Source organism: Manis javanica, chromosome 4 (assembly GCF_040802235.1).
Source record: "Manis javanica isolate MJ-LG chromosome 4, MJ_LKY, whole genome shotgun sequence".
Taxonomy (NCBI): Eukaryota; Metazoa; Chordata; class Mammalia; order Pholidota; family Manidae; genus Manis; species Manis javanica.
This window is the reverse complement of record NC_133159.1, coordinates 161848366-161862892: the sequence shown is the minus strand read 5'-3', so window position 1 is coordinate 161862892 and position 14527 is coordinate 161848366. Positions and strand designations below refer to the sequence as shown.

General features: G+C 50.9%; 2 protein-coding genes across 5 annotated transcripts; one reads left to right on the top strand and one right to left on the bottom strand.

Annotated features, from left to right (window-relative positions):
• Nucleotides 1-516: 516 nt before the first annotated feature.
• On the top strand, nucleotides 517-6787 carry CCDC200 (coiled-coil domain containing 200). Of its 2 annotated transcripts, XM_037019703.2 has the most exons (4): nucleotides 517-3746; nucleotides 5000-5351; nucleotides 5808-5866; nucleotides 6624-6787. In XM_037019703.2, the coding sequence occupies exons 1-4, from the start codon at nucleotides 3651-3653 to the stop codon at nucleotides 6648-6650; spliced, it is 534 nt and encodes a 177-aa protein (XP_036875598.2). In that variant the 5' UTR covers nucleotides 517-3650; the 3' UTR covers nucleotides 6651-6787. The 2 variants fall into 2 exon arrangements, with proteins under 2 accessions (XP_036875598.2, XP_073091751.1); XM_073235650.1 differs by lacking the exon at nucleotides 5808-5866 and having other exon boundaries at nucleotides 6624-6784.
• A 994-nt stretch (nucleotides 6788-7781) lies between these two features.
• TMEM106A (transmembrane protein 106A) lies at nucleotides 7782-14501 on the bottom strand. 3 transcript variants are annotated; one of them, XM_017656286.3, is made up of 8 exons: nucleotides 13930-14431; nucleotides 12908-13118; nucleotides 12315-12378; nucleotides 11033-11186; nucleotides 10404-10544; nucleotides 10272-10315; nucleotides 9696-9749; nucleotides 7782-9346 (listed from the first exon to the last, which is right to left on the bottom strand). In XM_017656286.3, exons 2-8 carry the CDS (start codon nucleotides 13110-13112, stop codon nucleotides 9226-9228), a joined length of 783 nt encoding a protein of 260 aa, XP_017511775.1. In that variant the 5' UTR covers nucleotides 13113-13118; nucleotides 13930-14431; the 3' UTR covers nucleotides 7782-9225. The 3 variants fall into 3 exon arrangements, with proteins under 3 accessions (XP_017511775.1, XP_073091749.1, XP_073091750.1); XM_073235648.1 differs by having other exon boundaries at nucleotides 7783-9346; nucleotides 14328-14450; XM_073235649.1 differs by lacking the exon at nucleotides 10404-10544 and having other exon boundaries at nucleotides 8042-9346; nucleotides 13930-14501.
• Between the last annotated feature and the right edge of the window lie 26 nt (nucleotides 14502-14527).

Here is a 14527-nt window from a genome sequence, read left to right as displayed (position 1 = left end):
CATTCTTCTTGCTGGATTTGTCTTTGAGGGCCCAGGCAAGAGAGGCCCCCCTCAGCTCCACTGTGTACTCAGGTATGGAGAGCTTGGAAGACTGCCTCTGTGGGAGAGGGGAGAAGGGTCAGGGGAAGCTCGGTTACCAGGAGCCCTCTGCTCAGACAGGCCTGCCTCAGCTCCCTGGCTCCAATGCACCAGGCTCCTTTGGCTCTAGGATGGGGTCACAGCCTGGGGGAAGGGAGCCTGAGGGTTCCTGGAACCCAGAGATCCCGGTACTTTTAACCACCTAGCCTTGGAGTGACTGGTCCTTTGCTGCCTACCCACCCAGGATAGTGGTAGTCAGATGGTAGAATATTCTCTTGTAATGCTGGGCAGCATCAGGGAGCCACAGCTCCCAGTCAACCACTCTATCATGTGGGTAAATAACCAATATACTTACAACCATTCTGTACCCATATAATCATTGTTTTTCTTTAAGTACAATATTCAATAAATTACATAAGATATTCAACACTTCGTTATAAAACTGGCTTTGTATTAGATGATTTTGCCCAACTGTAGGCTAATGTAAGTGTTCTGAGCATGTTTAAGGTAGGCTAGGCTAAGCTTTGAGGTTCAGTCGCCTAGGTATTTTAAATGCATTTTGGACTTAACAAACGAGTTTATCAGGGCACAGTGTCATCGTAAGTCAAGCAAGATCTTTAACAGTAAAAGCCTCTGTTTATTGAACCCTGTGCGTGACATGGATTATTTCCTTTAATCACAGTGCCCCCAGGATGGGGGTAGTATTATCCCCACTTTGCAGGTAAGGAAACTGATCAGAGACAGAGCAACCAGACAACATTTGCACACCTGATAAATAATGCAGCTGGATTTGCACAGTACTTATCTGGCCTGTGCTTCTAACTGTACTTTGTTTCTTCCACAACAAAAGACTCTGGGGCTTCAAAAACAACAAGCTTTATTTAAGAAAGCAAATGTGCGTAGTGGCTACAATCAAATAACAGCCTGGAAAGTTCTCTGAGGGCCAATATGAGTTAAAATCCGGTAAGCTAGTTCAACCATTGTGGAAAGCAATATGGAGGTTCCTCAAAAAACTAAAAATAGAAATACCATTTGACCCGGGAATCCCACTCCTTGGAATTTACCCAAAGAATACAACTTCTCAGATTAAAAAAGACATATGCACCCCTATGTTTATTGCAGCAGTTTTTACAATAGCCAAGATATGGAAGCAACCTAAGTGTCCATCATAGATGAATGGATAAAGAAGATGTGGTACATATACACAATGGAATACTATTCAGCCATAAGAAAGAAACAAATCCTACCATTGGCAACAGCATGGATGGAGCTGGAGGGCATTATGCTCAGTGAAATAAGCCAGGTGGAGAAAGACAAGTACCAAATGATTTCCCTAATTTGTGGAGTGTAACAATGAAGCAAAACTGAAGGAACAAAATGGCAGCAGACTCAGAGACTCCAAGAAGGAACTAGTGGTTACCAAAGGAGAGGGGTGTGGGAGGGAGGGAGAAGGGGACTGAGAGGTATTATGTTTAGTACACACGGTGTGGGGGATCACGGGGAGAACAGTGTAGCACAGAGAAGACACAGTGGATCTGTGGCATCTTGCTGCACTGATAGACAGTGACTGCATTGGGGTATGGGTGGGGACTTGATAATATGGGTAAATGTAGTAACCACATTGTTTTTTCATGTGAAACCTTCATAAGAGTGTATATCAATCATACCTTAATTTAAAAAAAATCCAGACTGGAAGGGGTGGAGTGGGATGTGGAGCAGAATCCTAGAGATGGAGAGAAGTCGATGGTGAGAAGTGAGGTTTGGGAGAGGCAGCATACCAGGGAGGCAGGAGAGAGGCCCAGAAAGGGAGATGAGGAGGGGGAAGGCAGATTCAACCTGAAAATCCCTCTTCTGGCATGAGGACTGACTCAGAGGTTTGGAAACATTTCCCTTAATACAGCCAGAGCATCTCTGAGCATCTCCCCCATCTATCTGATCCCCACTCTTTCTAGGGTGGAATGATAGAGAGAGGGAAAGCGAGAGAGAAAGAGAAGCAATCCAGAACCCACTTCCCCCTTTGGTCATTTACTTGTTGAGATAGTCGAGGGCCTTCATTATTTTCCATCTAAATATTTTTAGGATTAATTCATAAGAAGATAAATGTACAGTGACAATCCTTAATGTTTTGCATCTGAAAACCTCTGTGTATCTGTTGTTTCAAATGACATCCCTGGGTGCTCGGAGAAGGAACTAACATCCCTTTTCACAAAGGAGGAAAGTGATCCCGCAAGGCTCAGTGCCCAGCAAGCCCCACAGCAGAGCTGGGCCGTCCCTCCCAATAGGCGGAGCTGTGTGCCCGCTGCAGAGCAGGCACTCTCCAAGCATTCTGTGGGGTCTTCCAACAACCTTCACAGACATCCTGAGTGACCTGCCTAAGTGCCCCTAGCTAGTAGGTGACACAGCCAAGATGGAACTTGAGTCTTTTTTACTCCAAAACTCAAGCAGACTCTACTACACTGGCTTCCTGAATTAACAGATTCTCCAGGAACCTGTTCTCTGGTTAAGGGCTGCTCCACATACACACATACACACACACACACCCCTCTCTACCACAGTCTCTGAGGCTGGTGCTGGGTTTGAAGCCCATTTTTCACTTATACTCTTCCCCTGCTCGTAGCACCAAAGCTGAGTTTAGGCTCTGCTGCTTCCAGAAATGTTGATATCTGTGAGTAAGGTGTGCATATGTAGGAGGTTAAGTACCCAATCCCTGCCTCCAAAAACCTTCTGGATTTGATCCCCTTCCCTGGCCACTCCATCCACTAGTGACACAAGGCAGGTAGGATAATAAATAACACCAACCTATAGATGAACAACGTTGTAGTTCACCTCGTACATTTCTCATCCGTTAATCAGTCTGGCCCTGATACCAGCTCTGTGAAGAAGGAAATGAGTAATACCTTTCTAGTTCTACAGGCAAGGAAACTGAGGCCCAGAGAGGTTAGGGAAGGTTTCCAGGGTTAGAGGAAGAGGTAGACCCTAGGCTTGAGCCCAGCATTATAAATCCCCAAGACTAGGGCCCTCTCTAGTAAGCCACCTTGCCTTCACAGGGCTCGGAACCCAGTGAGGATTAGTTGGATTCTGTATTTTATTTCTGCTTGCCTCAGCATAGGGGGAAGAGATGGAGGACTGAGCAAATGGTAACCAGAGACCTTTGTTGGTAGGGTGGGAGGGATAAGGGTGGTTAGCAGAGGGCCAGATAAGGATGCTGGAATCCTGGGAAGGAGAGGAGAAAGAAACCAGAGAAAAAAGCGAGCCAGCTTAGGAATTGTCCTTGGGGCCCACTGAAACTGATGGCTAAGGTGGGAAAGTGCCTTTTACCTGCCCAGAGCCCTGGAGAGAAAGGTACTTTACAGATATTTGCTAGGAGGCTTGGGAAGAATATGTCCCTCCTCCCCAAGCCGGTGGCAGTGGGGGGCCTGCCCAGTTGCCCTGGTAGTGGCCACATTGTGAGGTGATTCTGGTTACAGGCAGTGGGATTGGGTGAGAGGAGACAGAGGCAGTGGGAGCAGTGACAGAATCCTGAGCTCTGCTGTCCCCATCCCCTGCCTGGGGCTTCCGCCTCCCCCACCATCATGGGAAGTGCTTACCACTGGGAGGCCCGTCGTAGGCAGATGGCTTTGGACAGGAGGTGGCTGATGGCCCAGCAGCAGCAACAGCAGGAAGAGCAGGTGCATGGGAGGGACCGGGTTCATCAGGGCCCTTCCACAGGCAGGAAGGGAATGGGGAGAGAAGGCAGACGCCTACCTAGGAAGCTATTATCTGGTCAGTGTTGTTTTGCTGGGGGCAGGAGGAAAGTAACATCTTTTCCCTGGATGTTTTCTTGGATGGACTGTGTGTGTGTGTGTGTGTGTGTGTGTGTGTGTGTGTGTGTGTCCTGGGATGACTCAGCTTTTGTTGTGCTAAGCTGAGGCCCAACAGATGTGGGGAGGTCAGGCCTGGGAGGTTTTAAAGGTGCTCTGTCCAATACAGTGACCATCAGCCTGTATGCTACTGAGCCTTTGAAATGTGGCTAGTGAGGCTAAGGAACTGAAGTTTAAAATTTCTATATATTTAATTAATTTAAATATAAATTTTAAAATAAATACTCGGTTTACATACTGGAAAACTTATTTACATGTGTTTGGAACAACTTGGATATGTGAATACTTTTTCCAGCTGTAAACTTTACAGCATGTAAATATGCATCTTTTATTTCTCATGAGAATGTAGTGTCCAAACTAAGATGTGCTGTGGAATATAAAAATTCATGCTAAGTTTTGAAGACTTAGTACAAAAACAAAGAATATAAACTATCTCATTAATATTTTCATATACCAAGTTGATGTTTTGGATGTATTGGGTTAAATAAAATATATTCTTAAAATTCGTTTCACCTGTTTCTTTTTTTGTGGCTACTACAAAATTTAAAATTACACATGGCACATATTCTATTTCTATTGGACAGTGCTGTTTCAAAGAGTTGGCAGGAAAATTATTCCTTATCATCTGGTACTGCAGACTGTTTAGTGCACAGCTCCCAGGGTAGGAAGTAGGTGCTCAGAGACTGCTGTTTTCTGAGCAGGGGCTGGGCCAGGGGCACTGTCCCCATAGAAACAGTTTTTGGGTGATGTGGATGAAGGGAGATAGTCTAGCCTCAGCCTCCAGCTCCCTGGAACATCAGGTTCCAGGGACCAGAGTCCCCAAGACACCATTGGCCATCAACAAAAAACTGAGCAACACTACCTTCTCATCACCTACCAACATCTCCAGTCCAAGAGCCACCCTCTGCTGACCCACCTCAGAGGAGGCAGCTAGCTAGCCAGAGACCCTGAGGCCACTCTGCCTTCGGATCCCTGGGCCTTGCTTACTGCAGGGTCTTTGGCAGATGGGGTGACTGGGTGGGGAGGGACAAGGATCCCATTTGTCTGGGGCTTCTTGCCAGGAAATGAAGAATCTCCAAGAGAAGGAAGTTCAGTCTGAGAGAAATCCCCAGACTTCCCGGGAGTTGCAGCAGAAGGCGAAGCTGCCACCGGCCAAACGGCAGCCGCCATCCCCATCCGCGGAACCGCAGCCGCCCACTGCGCAGCCAGCCGAGCAGCAGCTGCAGCTTTGTGCGCAGCTGTGGCAGCAAAATGCCAAAGACACTTTTACTCAGTGCGCCTCCAAAGCTGTTCGGCAGGATTCCGAAAGGCCAGGTCCCCCCCAGCATGGCTCGGTGGGAACCCACCAAGTTGGAGGGCAATCCAATGACCTTAGCAACAAATTGCAAGGAGGGCTGAAGATCCAAGACCCTGGTAAGTCAGATGCCTGGGAGGGTGATGAGGAGAGGGCCCCTTGCTCTCATGCCAGCCATTAGTTCAAAATTCACATGGGTCACCCCACCCTGACTCTCCTCAGCCCCCTTGACCTTTACTGGGGGGCCACTGCTCTGGGTGCCTCTGCACCAATCTAGGACTGCAGAGAGGGCTGCCAACTTTTGCCAAGGGTGACTGAGAAGTCAGTCATCAGCCCCTCCTCTGGGGTAAGAATAACGGGGTTGAGGACGGTCAGAGGGTGGGATATGAATCATACGCTTAATAAATATGCTGAGTCCCATGAGGTCTGGAACTGAAAATCAGTGCAGCTTCCTAGTTGTGAATTTTCAGAGTAGGCTCAGTTTGTACCTTTTTCTAGGCACAGTGTAGTCCAGCTCTGCCATGTTCCATTCTCAAACTGCCAGGTGACTAACAAATGCTTTGTTTCATCATCAGATTTCAGGAAATCGTACCAGTCTAGCCCAGATAAATACACCCAGCCAGCACGATTCACGGTGAGACAGACAGTGCGAGAGGCGGACTCTGGCTGCATGTCTGAGAGTGAGCTTGTGTGTGTGTGCACGTACAGTCTAGAGGCTCCCTTGGCAGCAGGCGGGAGAGGCAGTGGTGATTTCAGAGTGGATAGCCCATTCCTCCCTTCGTTGCCTCCACAAAAACATCTAGGTAGGACCTGTTGCTCAGTGCTAAATGTAAGTGGAAGGGTTGACAATCCATTTGGAAAGAGGACAGGAGCCAGAGAAGCAACATAAAGGGGCTGTTTTAAGCAATGACTAGGGTAGAGGCCGCTGGAGCAAGATGAAGGCAAGACCTGAAGCCAGAGGCTGTCCACCTCAGGACCACCATTCCCTGGTAGCAAGACAATATCAGAGCCTCAGCTCCCCTATCCATAAAACGAGGATAATGCCACCTCCTCAATAGACATGGAGTCAGGACTGAATGTGCTAATCAACAGAGAAGGCAGGCATCCCAAGCACTTGGCTTAGAGCCGAGCTCACCTGACACCATCAGTCCAGGACGTAACTCCTGATGAGAATTACATAAACCAGTACATGCTTTGGAAAGGTTTCTTTGACACAAGTGCAAAGGATGAGAGGCCCTCATGCTAGCCCTTTTAGGGTGAAGACTGGGCCACTGCCTTTCACTCTGATTCCTCTGGCCTTCAAGGAGGCTTAATACAATGTTCTGAGACCAGCAGGCCCAGCAAATGCTAACTACTACTCTGTTTTGCCTCCTGTCTCTTCCTCCTCTCAGTCAAGGAATTACACACAGCAGTGGTGATCCAGAGTCCCCAAGACACCATTGGCCATCAACAAAAAACTGAGCAACACTACCTTCTCATCACCTACCAACATCTCCAGTCCAAGAGCCACCCTCTGCTGACCCACCTCAGAGGAGGCAGCTAGCTAGGAATAAAATGTGACGTCTTCCTGGAAAGAATCAAGAGACTGGTCAACTCTGTGAGACTGGGATGAGGGGAAGGGTGCGGGAGGACTCATGCAGGGGATAGAGAGGGTGGAAGAAGAAAGTGGAGGGTAGTTCAATGCTTCTCTAGGCATAGCCAATGGGAGAACTTGGCTTTGGCCCCCACAAGTCTACAGCTCCACTCCTGGCCCTTATTTAGCAACAATAGGTCTGTCAGGGTCAGGATTCTCAGTGGAGGCATTGCCCCTTCCCACTACCAGATTACTGAGATACAGCTGGGGAAGGAGGGGCTGCATCACACCAGAGCAGGCCTGAGGCAGCAGAGGGCACAGGCAGCAGGCAGAGCCCCATGCCCACTGTAACGCCTGGCCCACAGTGCCCACTCACTGGGCACTCAGTGCCCACTTAGCCGCTGAATGGATGATGGGAAGCAGGGATGGTGAAAAGGGCTCAGAGGATAGGGGGCTGAATTTGCAGGCACAGGACATCTGACCTGGGGATGGGGAGAGGGACCTGCTTGCAAAAATCTACAGGCCTCTTCCTTGGGTCTCAGAGACAGCCAACAGGCTCTGAAGGCCCTAGGTATCCCCCTCACTGCTTCCTGAAGCTAGCACCCAGGACCTCCAGCCCTGCCCCCTTCTCCCTTGGACTGGTATGGGGTTGGGGGTTAGGGCGCCATGCCTGAGGCCTTTCACTGTAGGTCAAACGGCACTGCCTTTGGGTTAGACTGAAGGGGCTGCAGTGCGGTGTTTCCTGAGGAGAGCGGCTGGGGAAGGTATGCGGGGACACGGACGGGAATATGAAGGAGGGAAGGGCCCTTAGAGATACAGTGAGAGACAGGGCGAGTGAGCTTCTGGGAGCTGCCCCTCAGAAGCCAGAAAAGCAGGGCATGTTATCAGGACTTAGACCTGGGGAAGAGACCTCGGGTATTAAGAAACAGGCTGAGATGCAGAGGGGCCACCAGCAACCTGCCCACTCACAGGACACTTTTTTTTTTAACATTAAGTGCAGTTTATTGAATAACAATGTAAACTTTGACATCTGGTGACCTACATAGAGCAGATGGGCTATATCTGGCCTGGATGGACTTCTGTGCCCCTGCCAGAACCACCTTGACCCCAGTTAACCACGCATGAGAATGTGGAGACAGCACAACCTCCTTCTTTCCCCTTGTTCCCCTGCCAGCTAGTCACCTGGTTCTGTCATCATTGCCCTCTCTATCCATCCAACTTCAAATTCAGCTTTCCCACCACCTAAGCTCATCTTCCCATCTGTCTGAGTGATAAAAACCATCACCTCCTTTAGGGAGCAACTACCTTTCCTGCTCACCTCCACTCAGAGCCCAATGAACCTGGGGTATTCTAGGGCCTAGCTTCATCTGAGTGACAGCAAAGAGGAGAGGATCTAGACCAGTCCCTACTCATGTGCAGCTCCATACTGTCAATGCCCAAAGGAAAACAGAGGCCTCTGGAGGACGCGGGCCCTTTGGTTGGATACTGAGTTTCAGCTCTGCAGGCTTCCTGGGAGGAACAGCTGGGCCAACCACTTGACCTGCCTGTGTCCACTGTCATGGGCTTAGGGTTGGCAGTTCACCACCAGCCAAAAGCCCTCCTTCAATAAACATCTTTTAAAATTACTCTGGCTTTGTCTATTTTTCCTTATGTAGGCCAAGGACGGTGCCAGGTGCCCCCCAACTCTCCCCTACAGCTTTGGCTTGTGATGTGAAGAGAACAGAAAGACCTGTTTTATGGAGAGAAGCTTCAGCCGGAGAATAGCTCTGTCTTCCTAGGAACAGGGACAGTCTTTAACAGGAAGGATACAAAGCCAAAGGGCCCTGGCCAATCTTGCTGTCGATGGGCGGGGGACAAGTTACCAGGGGAGAAACAGACCATCACCATCACTTTGTCACACAACCAAAGCACGGGGCACAGGAGCGTATCCACAGACCTCTAAACAGCCTTGGAGATAGCACTGGAGGTCCCTCAAGTCACTTCCTCACCACTGGGTGAAGAACTTGAGAAGGATACATACTTTAAAAGACAGATAAAATCAAAGCTTTCTCTGCATTCAAGCAGGAGGAAGGCCAGCCCGAGGAGGTGGGCAACCACAGTGCTCGGCACTGAAAGGGCAGGTGCCACTCCAGGGACTCTAAGGCAGCTCTGAGAAAACCTCGGGTCAGCCTTTCCTCAAGGCAGACCAAGGGAGAAATCTGGTGCTGGCCCCTAGAAGAATCAGGCTTCCATTCCCGTGAGATCACAGATGTGAGTATGTGTGTGTGTTAACTTCCACAGAGCTTCCTGTGTAGAGAGAGGTATGATGAAGCAGGGCTTTTCCTTTGGCAAAGTCACTATAGTCTTTCCTTGGGCACCAGGGAGTTGCGGGAGATACAGACCAGGCTGTCAGGGGCCTGGAATTCAGGACAGCAGACAGGTCATGGTGGGTGAGGAATCAGCAAGTGGGGCACCGATGTGTTTCCCCGGCAGTCCACATATTCATAGCTCTGGAAGACGAGCTGCTCTGAATGGCTCATGTAGGAACAGACCAGTGTGCCCCTGGAAAGGAAGCGGGCTTTAGTGTTGTGCCTGGGAGAAGAGCGCTCTGGCCCTGCTCTGCTGTGTGGGGAGGGTTGGATCCTTCAGACACCCCCACCTTCCTTCTGCTCCCCATTCTGCTAAGGCCCCTGGGACAGTGGCCCCACCTGCATTTCAGACAGCTTTGTGGCTGGCACACCACAGCCAATGCAGGAGAGGTAGGACCTAGAGAAGGGGCTGAGCCTGCTGTGCCCAAGAGCCAACAAAGACTCCTAAGGGCAACTTGGATGACTCGTCCTATGAGGTGCAGCTGAGCAGAGACTGGAGTCAGAAGCAGGAGGGGCACACCAGGGCTCCAAGCCCTACTTACTGGATGTGCAATAGCACATGGTGCACTTTGATTTTCAGCCAGGAACAGATTTTGCTGAGAGAGAGAGAGAACACATAACCATGTTTCACACTGAACAACCTGTAAGAAAACTCAGAGACCTTCAGGGCCCGAGCCTCCACAGCACCTTTCCATTGGAAGTGGCCCCAATGTCCCTCCCCTCCCCTCCCCTCTCCCTTTGCCTAAGGGGAGGACGTGACTCTTGCTGTAATGTCACTCACTCACCCCTCACTGGTTTGGCCCAGGCCCAGGCACATGCCAGCCCCTCCCTCGGCAGAAAACAAGATAGTTCTTCCTCAGTGACTCAGGCTAAAGTTTTTAAGCCCAAGGTCATATATTATAAGGATTAACCAAATTTAAGCCTGTTTTTCATTCTACTCTAGGTCCAAACAGACAGAGGCTAGGGACCCTGAACCCTTGCACACTGTAGTCTTGGTAACAAGATTGCAGGCCAAATGCTGGCTGCAGGGTTTGCTAAGCAATCAGGAAACCTGCTGGGGATTAAAACTGGGTTTCCAGCCAGGAAAGCTACAGGAGAAGAGATCAGGGGATACTCACTATGTGTTTTCATCCCATATCTTGTTTGCTACTGTGTAGAATATCTGTCAACCAAAGGAGCATCGGGTTAGCCCCAACTCTGGCTGCCCCCTTCCACACACAACCACACTCCACACAGGAGCAAGGAGTCACCTGTTCACTGGCCAAAGGACCAATGGGTAGGAAGAGGCTGTTGGAGACCTGCCCCACCACAAGGGACAGATGTAGGACCTCAGTGCTCAGCTGGGTCACGGTGATGGGGTAGTAGTTGCTATTGGAGATGTTCAAGATATTCTGGGGATGAAGATCAGGAAAGGGAGGGGTGAGGGTGGCCAACCTTGGAAAAGAGAAGTCAGACAGTTTCAAAAAAACCCGGCCTGACTAAGCCCACCCCCAGTATGGGTTTACTGAGAACCAGTGCCAGGAGCTCTTCAGAGGGATTCTCAATGGCAAGGAGTCACCTTTAACTAAGACATCCAGCAGGCTCCAGAGCCAGTGTCATCCTGCGGGACTTCTTACATTCAGTCCTGCCCACCCAGGGTCTGAAGCATGTCACTTTACTGCACTATGACTTACTTCTCTGGTCCCAGTTCTGACCCCTCCCTGTACGGAGTCCCAATCCTATTCAATGTCATGACGCTCATGGCCGTCCCTGCTTCTCCCTCTGGCTGCCGGAAGATACCTGGCCCCCCACGCCCAGAGTCACCATGTTGGACAAGGGCTACATAGAAGTGCTGCTGTACAGGTGGGGCTGGAGCCCTGGGACATGGGCACCCACCCACCGTTATGTTGAGGTGGATATCAGCCTCATCAAAGGCCACCGAGGAGGAGTTGAGGCCCGCAGGCTGCACGGCGACGGACCGGGGAAACAGGAAAAAGACGATGAGGGAGGAGGTCATCAGGCAGACAAGCACTGCCAGGAACACAAAGAGCTTCCTGTGGGAAAACAGGAACCAGAGTAGAGGAATGGAGAAGTCTGAACACCAAGCAAACATGGGCAGGGTGTGTTCAGACACTCCTCTCCATATACAAGGCTCTCCTCTGCGTGCCCCCCTCACAACTGCACTTCTGGCTCCCCAGATGTGCAGGACCAGCTGAGGCTCAGCTGTGGTCCAGAGCGGGTAGGAGCACAGGATTGGGAGGCAGCAGTCTGGTTTCCATTCCCAGCTCTCTCTACCCACTGGCCCAGTAACTCTAAGCAACCCATTTAACCTCCCTATGCCTCAGTTTCCTTGTCTGTAAGATGGAGATAATTATATCTACCTCATAGAATTTGATGTGAGCTAATGCATGAAAAAGCACTGATCCCAGGTCCTGGCACAGAGCAAAACCTCAACAAATGCTAGCTAGTCTTGCCGGGATAAGTATGTCCTCATGAATCTTGTGAGTCCTGAATTTTAACATTAATATTCAGAATAGGACATCCTCTGTCCATCTAATTTAAAGTTGAGATACGTGTCAAAGAGACAGCACCTTGTTGGTATCTTAAGAGGGGCATTGACAGAGTTAGATTCAGGTGTAGCAATCAAAGAGGGCTGAGTGGTGGCCCCCAGATTGAAGCTGAGGACCTTGGGAGGGGATTGCAGGAATTCATGTCAAAGGGACCCAGATGACGCACAGGGTCACGCCCCCCACCAGTGAAACCAGGGCTGCCTTTAAAGTTCTGAAGTATTTCAGAACAGGGTGCAGTTGGTTTTCCATCTCTACTGGGAAAAGAACAGCCGCAGCAAGAAAAGCTCTTCAGAAAAATAACTTCCCCAAACCAATTGCAGCCAAAGCCACTCCCTCCCTCATGGAAGGACTTGTAAGAGTCAGAGGTGATGTCTGTCTCCAAAAGGGAGCCATGATTCTTGGAAGCAGTAATACTCAGGAGAGGGACACCAAGTGGACTTAGGCGGCATCTACTGTACCCCAGGCTTCTTAAACCAGGAAAATCCTGGGAAACAGGGAGCTAGTACATATGAGCTCAGGCTTTCTGAGGGGGAGAACCAGTGGAGAAAAGGGGACAAAGAACAGCCCCCAGGGGTGATGGCCTGTGGAGCTGGGGTAGGAGGAGGGGCTTACGTGTGCCTGGGCTTCAGCCGCTGGTCCCCGTAAGGAATGAGGGCCACCAGCTGCCTCTCCAGCTCTGTAGAGAGAAGGAAGGTGAACGAGAGGGCCAAGATGTATCCATGATAAATGTTTCCTGTGCCAGCCTCCCAGAAGCACCCCTCCACCCCACAGAGCAACGTCAGAAGCATGCCGCGGCTGCCCCAGAGCAGGACTGGGAGTGCTGGGCTCTGGTGCTCCTGAAGCTGCCAGCTCAGCTTTGCCATCTCTAGAATGGAAGACTTTCCTGAATAGGTGTGAAGAAACTCTGCAAGTCACCAGCAAATCAGAGAAGCCCAGCTTCTATGAGAGGTCATTTGTAACTTCCTGAATCCTAAGGCAGTGTTGCTAAGGGAGGACAGAGGCTGGAAACCCCCTGGGGCTGAAGAGTACAACCAGGGGAAGAGGGGGTCTCTGCAGTGAGCCCAGGAAGAGTTAGCATCTTCCTAGCCGGCCTGAAACTGGGGGACCCCATTCAAGGAGACTCAGAGGGGCCTGGCCCAGGGCCAGCTAGCTGCTAAGAGCTTTTCCTAGATTCCAGGTTGTTTCCAGAGCCTTGAGCAACTCACCTCGAGGGATCTCCCCACTGCCCTGGCAGGTGGGACAGGTCACAAAGCTGGCACCAGCAGCCCCTTTACAAGGCACACAGGAACAAGTCTTGCTGCTATGGGTGCTGGAGTAGGTGGCAGCCTTGCTGCCAATGGCTGAGTCAGGGGGCAGGATCGCCTTGTTCTCATCCTCCCCAGAGCTCAGCTGGGAGAACGTCTCACCCATTTTTCACTAGTGAGAAAAGAACAGTTCAGTGCTAAGCTTATTAGCAGGGACAATGGCGGTCATTCTGGTTTTAAGTTCTGAAGATTGCCACGGAGACCCACCACAATTTCAGCAAGCTCAAGCCTAAGGAAATTAGGGTGTGGAAAACTGAGGAGTTACATAGGACTCAGAGACCAAAAATCTCAATGAATTTCAACTCCTTTCATGATTGTAGAGCATCCTACAAGGGGGAAAAGAAAAGCAGAAGTTCTTTCACGCTAAGGGACTGGTAGAGCGCTTATTTTTGGGGGAAAGTTGCTGAGCTGTCATTCACTTCAAAAGAAGGAAGCTGGACAGAGCGGGGAAGGGGGGTTGCGGGGTGGATGGGTGGGTCAGGTTCGCGGCAGTCCAGAGTCCCTAATCCTTTGGAACAGACTGAAAAGATCTCTAGAGCATCCAGGCGGAAATGCCTGCCTGAGCTTTTCCTAGATTCTGAAGGGGTGTGGAAGCAAAGATTCCATTCCTGAGGCCCCAGCAGGGGCTGCCTTAATAGGAAGGTGGGGATTCTTTGAAACAACAAAGAAGGTTAGACTGATCACAGGTGTGGCGAAGAAACTTGAAGAGTCTTGGAGGGGAGCATAAACCTCTTCCTCACTGCTCTGAGGTAGGGAGCTAGGAAAGAATGCCTGCGGGAGGGTGGTAGCAACGTCAGTACCTGTCCTTCCCTAGGAACGGTCAAGTCTAAATCCACATTCTTCCCAAAAGGCTCAAGAGTGGTAGCAGGAGTGGGCAAGATGAGCGTGCAGGCCTTCCTGGGCTGAGATAAATTGAGGCTCACCTGGTTCAGGGCTGAGATCCCTGGAATGCGCCTTTGGGTATAAGGGCTTGTAGAGCACGGTGGCCAGAAGGGCCACGGGCTGGGGCCGACCCAGGAACCGGCCCCCTCCAGCAAAGTCCTGGAGGAGCGAATGCGCCGCGTTGCAGGGTGGAGAGCAGCGGCCCTGGCCTACCCCGAGGGCCAAGTTGCTTCCCGTCATACTGGGCCTTGGCCCGGGGCTGGGAACGGGAGCGGATGAAGAGGCTGGGATTTCATCGAGGGAGAAATTCAAGTCCCACCACTTGAGGCCGTTAGCCGAGCCTTGGTACCGGGTCTGTGTTGGGCTAGGAGGCGGTACAGAAGGTGCCTTGGCCCTTGCTTCCCAAAGGTAAATAAGGAGTGTCCCGGGAGCGTCTTACCCAACTCCCGAGCGACGGCAGGACGCATTCAGCTGCTAGCGGAAGCGTAAGTGTGGGACCAGGGGGCTTAGCCGCAGGCTTTGACTCGGCGCCTAGGGACGCTCCGCTCCGCCCCCTTCCTCCCAGGGTCCCGCCCCCTGCGCACGTTGGCCAGAGATGATGTCGGCTCTCCAAAGGTTACCCGAGATCCCGACGCTCTT